This window comes from Bubalus bubalis, chromosome 17 (genome assembly GCF_019923935.1).
Source record: "Bubalus bubalis isolate 160015118507 breed Murrah chromosome 17, NDDB_SH_1, whole genome shotgun sequence".
In the NCBI taxonomy this organism is placed as follows: domain Eukaryota; kingdom Metazoa; phylum Chordata; class Mammalia; order Artiodactyla; family Bovidae; genus Bubalus; species Bubalus bubalis.
The window spans coordinates 9,487,972-9,500,594 of record NC_059173.1 but is presented as its reverse complement, the minus strand read 5'-3'; the positions used below and the strand labels follow the sequence as shown (position 1 = coordinate 9,500,594).

The following is a 12,623-nucleotide window of genomic DNA, read 5'->3' as shown; positions in this document are numbered from 1 at the left end:
TTGCATCCCGCAGGGAACTGCCAGCCACACTTCTCAGGACAGCAGCCCGTGTAGCTGGCAGAGGTCATAGGTCAATGTGGCCCCAACTCTGTCACCTATGCCCCAATCAGGCCATTCCACCAAGCCCCCTTGCTATTAACCACATGCCCCTTTAGACCTACCTGTCCCCACTCTCCTAAGCCTCACCTGAGTGGCTCCTCTGGGCTGAGGCCTGGGGAAACGCAGGCCTCTCCAGCTTTCTTCCGCCGAAGCCAAACTTCTCCCCAGCCCCTGACCTCCGGTTTTCTTCGACATTTGTCCCCCCTGAGCACTACACCTTCTGAGGCCAGCCTGGCATCCTGCATCTACTGGAAAGCCCCCCACCCCTGCAGGCCTAGGCATCATCCCTGCCCCTGGTGAGAGCCTGGTGCCAAGTCGAGGCTGTGGGGCGGAACACCCTTCCTGGCTTCGGGAGTGAAGCTGCTGAGCTCAGAAAGCAGCAAGGCCGGGGAAGCAGAGCTGAGGGGCCCAGAGGGAGAAGAGAGGCAAGATCAGTGGAGGGGTTGCACCTGGGAGCTAGGGCCAGCTGGCTGAGGGGAGGGTTCCCAGCCCACCCCTGCCACCGCTGAGGAGGCTGAGGTCCTGAGTGATAAGGCAGCCATGTCAGCCCAGGGCTCACATGACCTCATCTCCCGGGGGGGGGGGGGCTGCTGCAGATAACCCGGCCCTCGTAGACCACCTCCATCCTGGATTGAGGACAGGGCAAGGGGAGAACTAGCATCAACGCAGCCTGCAGTCAGCTGAGAGTGAGCCTGTACATTTATTTAACTTTTAGTAAAGTAAACACGGACCGTGTCCAGTATCTTGCTTGTCGCGTAGGTGGGGTGGGCAGGTGGACGGGGGCTCGGGGCCTGAGGAGGGGCGAGGCCGGCACACACACTCTCACATCCCACCTCTGTCTTCCTGGCTCCACCGAATCTCCGCGGCCAGGCCACCGAGCCGGAACGCCTCCTTCACCGTGAACTTCTGCTCCTTTCTGCAGGACACGTGGGTCCAGGAGCCCCAGGCGAGTGCTGTGCCACTTCCTGCGCCTTGAAGCTGGGGTGGGGACACTTCCCGGGGTGCAGGCAGGGGGACCCCACCTGCATGATGCTCATCAAGTTCAGCACTGACCTGGGATCAGGGGCAGCACCCAGATCTCTGTTACATTTCCGTTCCCTCGACATTTCCATAATCTGGCTGGCTCAGAGACACGATCACACACGGCATATTCACATTATGGAGACAAAATTCTGGAAAACCGGGTGTGGGTGCAGAGTAGATCTCTGTCTTTTCTAGACAGTGTTTTACGAAGTCTGTGTGGAGGGAGACACACAAGGGGCTCTGGGGCCTCGGGGGTCCACCCCACCCTGCCTCCTTCAGGTCGTCTCCTGCACCAGGCCGAGGCGGCGGGAGCTCGACTACTTGGCCTTCAGCCTTGAGTGACTGGGAGTCTCCTTCTTCCTGGGGTCACAGAATGTTCTGGTACCACAGGTCTGCCACAGCCCAGGGGGAGCACAGGAGGGCAGGCCCTGCTCACCCTATGACCGCTTCTCGGCCCCTACGCCTGGGCTGGCCCCAGTCACGGGCAGAGCCTGGACTCGCCAGCCAAGTTCTTGCATTGGAGAGGGACTCAGGGCTCAGACAGGCTAGTCCCTGTGGGAAGCCTGAGCTGGTGGGCTCCCGGCCCGCACGCTGGGCTCAGTTCGAGGGCACAGCAGCAGCGCTCTTTGTTGGCGGGGACGGGGAGGCCTCACTAGGCTTCTTTGTCTTTTTCTTCCGTTTCTTCTTTTTGGTCCCAGGGGGCGCCTGGTCTCCGTTGAGCTGGGCAGACTCCTTTTCCTGCCTCCCGACTGCGGCCTTGCTGGTGGCGGTAGTGGCCACGTCAGTACTGTCCTCCTTCTTGGCTTTCTTTTTCAACTTCCGTTTCTTCTTTTTCTCCACGGGGACATGGCCGTGGATGGCGGACTCCTGGAGAATGTCAGAAGCGGACACAGCCGCCTCCCGGCAGCGCCGTAACGCCTCGTCGCCATCATCGCTGCTGCCGGGGAGGGTGGGGGGAGTGTTAGTGGGACTCGGGACTGGGCCCCAAAGGCGCCGCGCCTGCCCCAGGCCAGGCCACCAGACGGAGGCTAGGGAGAGACGGCGGTATGTGGAGAACTCAGGCTTGGCCGGGGGGCGGACCTGGGTTCCCACACAGGCTTCTCTCCTTCCAGGCTGTGTGACCTCGTTTCGTGACTTAACCTCTCCAACCCTCAGGGTCTTCACCTATCAAGTGGGGATCTTAACAGAGCCCAGGCTTCACAGGGATGTCCCAGGAGTGTGGTGTCAGGCACGAGATAGGTGCTCCGAGAGCAGTCAACATCCAGCCCCCAGTGGAAACTCTCCTGCTCCCACTGAGCTACTGTCTCCAGCTACCTGGTGGGACTCCTCCTAGGCCCAGGCCTGACTGGGGTCCACGTGGCTATCTGTGGGTGGAAGTGGGGGGGATCTGACCAAAATGAGGGAACCTGAGGAGAGGATGTGTCATCTCACCTGGAGCTGGAAGGCAACCGTTTCCGGCGGGGCTGGGGAGCAGCTTCCTTCTCGGGGCCTCCGGGGATGGACGTGAAGAAAAGGCGGAAGCCTGCAACCCATGGGGACAGAGTCAGCACAGCCAGGGGCCCCCAAGTGCCGAAGCTGCCCCATCTCTGCCCTCACGGAGCCCCTGGTCCAGAGGGCATCGCTCCTGTCTAATAGAGAGCGGTGCCTCACAGGATGAGAGGCAGCACACTTCCTTCTGCTGCAGCGAGGGGACTGGGTGCTTGAGGGTTTGCCGGCCACCAAGTCAAGGCAGCAAGTCTCCCTAGGCTTCTGGGACTCAGCAGCTGAGCTGCCTGCCTATGGCAGCTTGCAGACTGGTCAGTGAGTCGGGCAGGGGACAGAGACTCGTGTGCGAGAGGCTGTGGGCTGCAGCAGGCGCTCCTGCTCAGGGTCACCTCAGGCCAGTGGCCACATTCCTGGCCCCAGCTCCCCTCATGGGTCCCCCTGTGAACACGGTCACCATAACATCTGCCTCAGACAGGGCCTGCAGGCATGAAGGAAGATAATATGCCAAAAGGGCACTTCGTAGCTCAAGACTCACAGGAGGGGCTTAATAAAGGAATGCTGTTATCAACAGTTGAGCTGCTCACCGTCATCCTCCAGGGCGCCTTGTTGCACCTCGGCCTTTCTTGGCTCCTTCACGATTTCTGAAATGGTAATGGAGCTACGGGAAGAGACAGTGGATTTAGGATGAGATTTTGGGTAACAACAACAAATATTCTTTTTAATTAAAACTTCTTTTTGTTGTTGCTAAGTGGAGGGGATAGAGTAATGCAATGTTACGCGTGGATGCAGAGGGCCCCCAGCTGATGGGAACATGCCTGGTCACAGCCATAACGTGGTGAACAGCCCCTGTCAGCTCAAACGATGGTGACTCACTGGTTCAAACCCTACTTTATCCCACAAAGTGCTGAAGAAGTTCTGAAGATACTCATAGTATAACAGAATGCAACTTCAAATAAGGCAAAGAGAAAATGAGAACAAGAGGGACAGAAAGAGCCAGAAGTGTGGCCAGGAAGCCCGACAGACTTGCTAGACAGAGGGCACACGTTTGGTTCTGAACTTCCTGGCAGCAAGCACGAAAAGGGAAATATGATCAGCTGAGGAAAAGAACGTTTCAGAGGTTCAGCTCCTATAACAGGCAGACCTGCTTTTTTTTTTTTTTAAATATTTAAAAAGCTTGAGTTAATACATATTGACACTCAGTGCCAAGAAATAACATGGGGAGACCCTATGTATTCCCCACCTGGTTTCTCCCTCGGGTAACACTGTGTGTAACTAACATCCATGATCACAGCTGAGAAACTGACTTTGTTACAATCCACTGACCTTTCTCAGACTTCAGACCTGGGTTTTAAGTTCTGATTTTTGTCACTTACTAACAAGGAACTTCATCTCTCTGAACCTGTGTTACCCCCCTGAACACTGGGAGTGATGAGACTCCCGGCCTCCTAGAGCTGTTACAAGGCTCAAATGAGAAAGTGAATTCTAATCCCTGAGGATGGAGCCCGGCTGGGAGCCGGTAAATGCCAGCTGTAACGATGATGAAGATGATTACTGCTGTAAGATAAGCAATCAGTAGAGTTCCCTGGTGGCTCAGTGGTAAAGACCGAGCCTACCAATGCAGGTTCAATGCCTGGTCTGGGCAGATCCCACACACCGTGGGGAACTAAACCCGTGAGCCACGACTACTGAGCCTGTGCTCTAGGGCCTGCGAGCTGCAACTACTGAGCCCACGTGCCACAACCACTGAAGCCCGTGAGCCTAGAGGCTGTGATCCCAACAAGTGAAGCTACCGCAGTGAGAACCCCTTGTACCTCAATAAAGAGGAGCCCCCGCTCGCCACAACTAGAGAGAGCCTGAGCAAAGCAATGAGGACCTGGCACAACCGAAAAAAAAAAGATAAGCAATGAGCTCCACAGGACCCCTTTCTCCAGCACACACAAAGAGGGGAGAACTGCCGAGACCAGGAAGCAGGTCTCGGGGAGTGCTGGCGAGGCAGTCACCTCGCAACTGAAGACCAACGCTCTCAGCAACGTCCTTGCAGCAAACAGAACGATGTGCTGGGCGCTTCTCCTAACTGCCTTGTGTAGGTGCCAGAGGCCTCGTCCTGCACGGGACACGGTCTAGGGAGAGGGAACAGAAATGATGCCAACAGGGTCCTGACCCTGACCTGGGTATCTAACCTGGTGGTTCAGTGTCAGTCGGCAGGGACATTAGTTGATGTCTGGAGACACAGCTGATTGTCACGGCTGGTGGAGCAATGTTACTAGGATCTCGTGGGTAGAGGCGAAGTACGCTGCTAATTCTCCTACAGCGCTCAGTACAGCCCCACACAACCATGAACAATCTGGGCCAAAATAAGAAACCATGGTGCCAAGTCATGTTGCCACCATGGACAAACCACGTCCATGGTGCCAAGGGACCAACTGGGGTATCATTTCTTTGTGCGTGCTACACTGGTTCAGTCGTGTCTGACTCTGTGCGACCCTATGGACTACAGCCCATCAAGGCTCCTCTGTCCATGGGATTCCCCAGGCAAGAATACTGGAGTTGTTTGCCATTTCCTTCTCCAGGGGATCTTCCCAATCCAGGGATCGAACTCATCTCTCTTATGTCTTCTGCACTGGCAGGCGCGGTCTGTACTGCTAGCACCACCTGGGAAGCCCTTAAAACACAAGATACTGGCTCAGAGTAGCTGTGCTAAGTCATTTCTTTGGAGAGGAATAAATACAGAACACTGCAGGAACTATCCTGATGGTGGGTGACCAACACCCTGGTGGATTTCCACCTGGGGAAACGCTCGTCACGGATCATTGCAATGCCAGGTGGCCCTGGTTACCCTGAAGCCGAACGGTCACTGAGAAAAATCACTCCCTCAGATTGAGATGCCCAACTGACCTTCCTAAACATGTTAAGCACATTCCCAGATTGGGGACTGGCACTAAGGCCGTGGGGGTGCAGGCTGCTGAGGGCTGGCCCAAAGTTCTGTCTGGGATTAGCAGCAGCTGTGCACTTTGGGAGGGCTCATCTGTCCTTTTTGATGGTTACTTCACATTGAAGGACTATGGCCCAAACATCCTGAGTCTCCCTTTCAAAATCTGCTAGGGCTTTGTCAAGTGAGGATGGATCTAGCCCAGCCTACCTGGGACTGAGTCCCATGCCACGCCACTGGTCATCCGCAGAACAGAGGCACTGTGGCCAAACATGCTTGGAAGATGCCGGACTACACAAAGTTATGCACGACTCTTTACTGTAGGACTTCTCAGAGCCTTGAAGACACTACTAAGAATCTAAATCTCCCAGGGCAGGGCTTCCCTGCTGGCTCAGTGGTAAAGAATCCACCTGCCAATGCAGGAGACATGAATTCGATCCCTGATCCAGGAAGATTCCACATGCCGCAGAGCAACTAAGCCCACTAAGCCAACTAACAGAACTACTGAGCCTGCGCTCCAGAGCCTGGGAGCCACAACTACTGAGCCCACATGCTCTAGAGCCCTTGCTCTATAACAAGAGAAGCCACTGCAATGAGAAGCCTGTGTACTTAGAGAAAAGCCCGCACAGCAACGAAGACCCAGCACGGCCAAAAATAAATAAATAAAATTATAAAGATAAATTAATTAACTTCCCAAGGCACAGTGGGTATGCAGAGTACAGCATTTCTCCACCTCCTCTTTGCCGCTGGAACCCTGGTGCCCAGAGCCACACTCTGGACTCGAGTTCCTGGGCACCTACGTTAGGAATGCTGATGTGGATCTTTTTTTTTTTAAAGTATTTCTTTGGCTGCGCTAGATCTTACTTGTGACACACGTGATTTTTTCTTCAGTTGTGGCATGTGGGAGCTAGTTCCCTGACCAGGGATTGAACCTGGGCCTTCTGCACTGGGATCGTGGAGTCTTAGCCACTGGACCACCAGGGAAGTCCTGCCGACCTGGATCTTCACAGATTATATTCTCGCAGCACCTGTCATACAGTAAGCACTCAAGAAACAGGAATTCCGCTGGTGCCTTGCCCTCTTCTGGTGGGAATAAGCTTTTGCATCTTGGGGTTCCCTCTTCCTCTGGGGGCAGCAGGAAAGCACAGCGGTTAAGAGCAGGGCCCTGGAGTTGAGCCCACTCTGCTCCCTCCTCCGTGACTGCAGGCACATGCTTCTTCTTACAGATGGGAGCCTTCTCCCACAGCTGGAGGACAAGGACAATGACAAGCCCTGCACGGCAGGGTGATGCCTTGTGCTTACCACGGTGCCAACTGACATCTGCTGAGCTCCCAGGCCTCGGGGGCCATTACTTCTGGAATGAATGAATGAGGGCAGGAAAAGAGAATGTAGGTGTTTGTCACCTGTCCAGCAGGGCTCCCAGTTTCTTGGCTACGTGGGCTCGGAATTCGGGGGTGGTCTGAAGCTCGTTGCCATCTTGTTCGTGCTCATCTACCTTGTGCCTGCAACACATACGAAAGGATCTCACCTCCTGCCAGCTCAGAGGCTGCCCCCGAGAGGGTGGGGAAGACATGTGTCTTGCTCACCCTGATATACCAGGTGTAGCAGGGAGTACATGGGGTGTATGTGTGTTGGGGGGGCAGGTGGCAGGGGCCAACATCAATGAATGAAAAGATGAAACCTGAATCCAAAGTGCACAGTACCTGAGGCTTGGCTGGTTGGCTGGCAACTTAGCATTTGTAGCACCTGTGGAAATAATGAACACTGAGGTATTTACAGAGGAAACAACTATACCATCTGTTGTGTGCTGGGCACTGTTTTATGTGATTTACGCCTATAACTTGTTGAATCTTTCCAAAAACCTGATGGGGCTAATGGGGGTGGGGGTGGGGGTGCAGCAGTCACCATCCCCCATTTACAGAAGAGGAGATGTAAAATAGCTTGTTGTTGTTCAGTGCTAAGTCATGACTGACTGACTGCGACCCCATGGACTGTAGCCTGCCAGGCTCCTCTGTCCATGGGCTTTCCCAAGCAAGAATGTTGCCATTTCCTTCTCCAGGGGATCTTCCTGACCCAGGGATCAAACCCATGCCTCCCTGGGGAAGCCCTGTTAAATAGCTTAGCCAAACAGCTAACAAGCGACAAGAACTGGGATGAGGATCCAGGCTGTCTGGCTCCACAGCCCCTCTTCATCACCATGCTGAATGAGCACGTCTAAGTGTACTTTGATTCCAGCATTTATTGAGTGCCCACTGTGTGCTTAGCTGTGTGCTAAGTGCTCTGGAAGAGAGAAACGAAGGGGGCTCGGTTATGCTGATCACTGGACGGGGAGTCTTGCTAGGGTCTCAGCTTCCTCACTCCTTAGAGGCCCCTTTCCAGCAAGTTCATTCATTTAAGAATCATTTTCCTGAGCAAGGTATAGGCCCTGGGGATACCAGAGTGAACAGACACCAGTCCTTGTGAAGTTCACATCATGCAACCTCTCACTCAATAAATTTGTGGAGCAAGTATGAGCCACAGTTGACTCCAGGTACTGGGGTTGGAGAGGTGAAAGGAAAAAAGGCAGGATAAGTAAAGAAGCAATTGTAGAAGAAAGGAAAGCATTACATATGAAGGGAATCACATAAAGTATGACGATCGTGGAGAGAAGGCATGTAACCCAGTCCTCCTGAAGAGATGGTGTCTCAGCTGTATTAAAGGATAAATGGGAGCCAGACAGGAAGGGGAAATGAGTCCATGACGAGAGACCAACCACATAACTGCTCTTTACAGGGCCTTTAATGTGTGCCAAGCACTGCAGATACATCATCTCCGCTCCTTACAATGGTGGGTACTATCCTTAACCCCACATTACAGACGAGGAAATTTAAATCCAGTGAGACTTAAGTACCCTGCCCAAATTCTTCCTGCTTGTGAGTGGTGGCAGGACTTTATTTTTTGGGGCTCCAAAATCACTGCAGATGGTGACTGCAGCCATGAAATTAAAAGACTCTTGCTCCTTGGAAGAAAAGCTATGACCAACCTAGACAGCATATTAAAAGCAGAGACATTACTTTGCTAACAAAGGTCCGTCTAGTCAAAGCTATGGTTTTTCCAGTAGTCATGTATGGATGTGAGAAATGGACTATAAAGAAAGCTGAGTGCCAAAGAACTGATGCTTCTGAAGTGTGATGTTGGAGAAGACTCTTGAAAGTCCCTTGTACTGCATGGAATTCCAACCAGTTCATCCTAAAGGAAATCAGTTCTGAATATTCACTGGAAGGACTGATGCTGAAGCTGAAACTCCAATACTTTGGCCACCTGATTGGAAGAAGCAACTCATTGGAAAAGACCCTGATGCTGGGAAAGATTGACGGCAGGAGGAGAAGGGGACGACAGAGGATGAGACAGTTGGATGGCATCACCAACGTGATGGACATGAGTTTGAATAGGTTTCGGGAGTTGGTGATGGACATGGAAGCCAGGCATGCTGTAGTCCATGGGGTTGCAAAGCGCTGGACGTGACTGAGTGACTGAACTGAACTGAACTGAGTGAGTGGTGGAGATGGAAAGGCATTTCTGCACACAGAAAATAAAAAGAAAACGGCAGAGTTATGGTGACCACAGACGAGAGGACATAGTATGGTCTGGAGCCTAGCTGTGGAACGTGTGGCGGGAAAGCAAGCTGGGAACTGATTACCAAAGGCTGGGAACTGATTACCAAAGGGTTTGTAAGTCCTTTTATTTACTTATTATTTTAACTTTTACAGAAATTATTTATTTACTCAGCTCTGCCGGGTCTTAGTTTCGGCATTCTGGATCCTTAGCTGCGGCCTATGAACTTCTTAGCTGCAACATGCAGTCTAGTACCCTGACCAGGGATCCAACAAAGGCCCCCTGCATTGGGAGCATGGAGTCTTAGCCACTGGATCCCGAGGGCTTGTGAGTCCTTTAAAACAAAAGCAGGAGTTAACTTTGCTTTGCCATGGCCTGCTCTGGCAGCCTGGATCCTTCTCAGAATAATCTTTTAGAAGCAAAAAATACAACACATAGGATTACAAAGAAAACCAGTGATAGTGAAATTCAGTTATCATTAAGAGTAAAAAGCAAAATTTGGGATACTTTATACATATGCTTCTTCATTAATGTATTAAAATCTACTGATGGGCCTAAAAATTACTGTAATTAAAAAAAATTAATTAATTTATTTATTTCTGGCTGTGCTGGGTTTCCGTTGCTGCCTGCGGGCTTTATCTACTTACAGCAACTGGGGGCTACTCTCCAGTTTCTGTGCTCCGGTTTCTCATTGCAGAAACCGGCTTCTCTTGTTGCAGAGCGCCGACTCCAGAGCTTACCAGCTCTGTGGTTTTAGCGCTCAGGACTTAGTTGCCCTGTGGCATGGGGGATCTCCCCGGACCAGGGATGAAACCAGTGTGCCCTGCACGGGCAGGTGAATTCTTAACCTCTGGACCACGAGGGAAGTCCAAAATTACTTTAATTTTAAAGCAGGGATGAGTGGAAACGATTTTTTTCCCAACATATTGTGAATAAAATATTTTTGATATATCTGAAAGACTAATGGGATTTGAAAGTCTGAGACTTCTGTTAAGACAAAGTAACAGGTATTGCCAAAACTACTGCGGTTGTTCACACGCATGATGGAAAGACAGGCTAAATTTCAGAGACTGGTGAAAGTGAGATGAAATATTTTTCCCATTAAGATTCACAGGTCCTCTGCACTTTACCCACCATTGGGCGCCCTTATGTTCAGGGGTCTGGGATTTATTCCCAGGGCACTAGGGAATCAGTGAAGGACAGGAAAGATAGTGAAGGATGGGGAAGGCTGGCGTGCTGCAATCCATGGGGTCGCAGAGTCTGACATGACTGAGCGACTGAACAACAGCAAAGGGAGTCACGGTCAAGGAGGTGTGGGACGCAGCTCGCTGGCGAAGTGTTGGAGCCGAAGAAAGGCTGGATGCAAGAATCCAGCTGTCGCAGTGATCTCCGAGGAGTGGCGGGCCGCCCAGGGTGCAACAGTTAGGATGCACCCAAGGAGACAGAGTCAAGAGATACTCTGGTGCCTTGGTTTCCCTGACTGGGATAATGGAACAACCCGCCCCGCTGCCCTGGACCGTATTTTGACTCTAAATCCTACTCTGAACCCTACCCAGGCCGTGGAGCCTCCTCAGGGAAAGAAGTCGAATCCCGGTGACACCCTCTTCACCGTCCATCCTCTCAGGCCTGAGGGGAAGATCATACGCTCTACGGCCAGACCCCCCGAATATAGTCCCCTACCGACTCCTGGCTTCTCTGGACCCTTCGGGCGCTGCTCCAAGCCCCAAGCCGGCATCGCTGCCTCGCGGCACCGTTCCAGCTCCTCTTCATCGCTGCTGCTGCTGCTGCTCTCCAGATCGCTCATGGCGCCACTGGGTGCCGCCACCTTGAAGCACCGCAAAGGATTGTGGGGAGCGCCTCCAGGCGCGGTCGTCCTCTTAGGATCCCAAAAGGGAGCCGAAAAACGCAGGGCATTGTGGGGATTGTAGTTCTTAGACTCAGGCCATCATTAGTCCTAAATTGTCCTGAAGGGTTTCCTGAAACGTGAGAGCTGGAAGGGACTAAGAGATCAACAGATCTATCCTCGATGAGGAAAATAAGACCTATAGACAGGCAGGAATTGCCTAAGGTCACACAAGGGGTTAATGACAGTCAGGATCGGTTCCCATATTTTGGTCCAATGCACTTTGATTCTTATCCACTTATTCTACAAATTCAGAAGTCTATTTGGGCATCAGAAGTACCTTAGGGACCTTTGTGTCTGTGGCGGGGTTGGGTGGGGGGCAAGGGGCTTCTCAGGTGGTGCTAGTAGTAAAGAACCTGCCTTCCAGTGCAGGAGATATAAGAGACACAGGCTCAATCCCTGGGTCAGGAAGATCCCTGGGAGAAGGGCCTGGCAACCCATTCCAGTATTCTTGACTGGAGAATTCCATGGACAGAAGAGCCTGGCGGGCTATAGTCCATAGAGTGGCACACGACTGAAGCGACTTAGCAAGCACGCACGCACGCACATCTGTGGTAAAAGTCACATAATATTTTGTTGTTTAGTTGCTAAGTCGTGTTTGACTCTTGCGACCCCATAGACTGTAAACTGCCTGGTCCGCTGTCCATGGAAGTCCCCAGGCAAGAATACTGGAGTGAGTTGCCATTTTCTTCTCCAGGGGATCTCTCCAACTCAGGGATCAAACTTGCACCTCCTGCATTGCAGGTTGATTCTTTACTGCTGAGACACCAGGGAAGACCACATAATATAAAACATACTATTTTAACCATATTTAACTGTACGCTTCACATTGTTGTGTAGGGGACTTTTTAAAATGCAGATTGTTGAGTCTCACTGAAAACTAGGCAAATCAGAATCTCTGAGAGGTGGGACTCAGGAATCCGTATTCCTTTCAATATCCTAGGGCTTTGCTACTACTCTAGTATAATCCGTGAACAAGCAGCATCAGCAAACTCCAGAGCCTGTTAGAATTTGTAGTCTTGGTTTCAGCCTGGACCTGAATCAGAACCTGCATTTAAACAGGATCTCCAGGTGATACGGACTTCCCTGGTGGCTCAGCAGTAAAGAACCTGCCTGCCAATGCAGGACACACGGGTTTGATCCCTGGGTCAGGAAGATCCTCAGGAGAAGGAGATGGGAACCCATTCCAGTATTCTTGCCTGGGAAATCCCATGGACAGAGAAGCCTGACGGACTACAGTCCATGGGCTTGCAAATAGTTGTACTTGACTTAGCGACTCAACAACTGCAACAACAATAGGCTATTACAGAGTACTGAGTCGGGTTCCCCATGCTATACATCAGGTTCTTATTAGTTATCTGTTTTATATGTAGTGTGTCTATGTCAGTCTCAATCTCCCAGTTTATCCCTTCCCTTTCCCCCTTCACCCCTGGTAACCATAAGTTTGTTTTCTACATCCTTGACTCTACTTCTATTTTGTAAATAAGTTGAGGGGATTTTTAAAACTACATCATCCTCCATCTCCCAGACTTCCCTTATCTCTATCTCACTTTCTGCACAGTCCTTACTTTCCAGAGTTGAGAGGCTCAT

At 51.9% G+C, this 12,623-nt stretch overlaps 1 protein-coding gene across 1 annotated transcript; it reads right to left on the bottom strand.

Annotated features, from left to right (window-relative positions):
- Positions 1 to 780: 780 nt before the first annotated feature.
- Positions 781 to 10,992, bottom strand: C17H12orf43 (chromosome 17 C12orf43 homolog). The gene is made up of 6 exons (XM_006052942.4): positions 10,811 to 10,992; positions 7,240 to 7,282; positions 6,940 to 7,038; positions 3,192 to 3,265; positions 2,554 to 2,644; positions 781 to 2,059 (listed from the first exon to the last, which is right to left on the bottom strand). The coding sequence occupies exons 1-6, from the start codon at positions 10,932 to 10,934 to the stop codon at positions 1,720 to 1,722; spliced, it is 771 nt and encodes a 256-aa protein (XP_006053004.3). The 5' UTR covers positions 10,935 to 10,992; the 3' UTR covers positions 781 to 1,719.
- Positions 10,993 to 12,623: the final 1,631 nt, after the last annotated feature.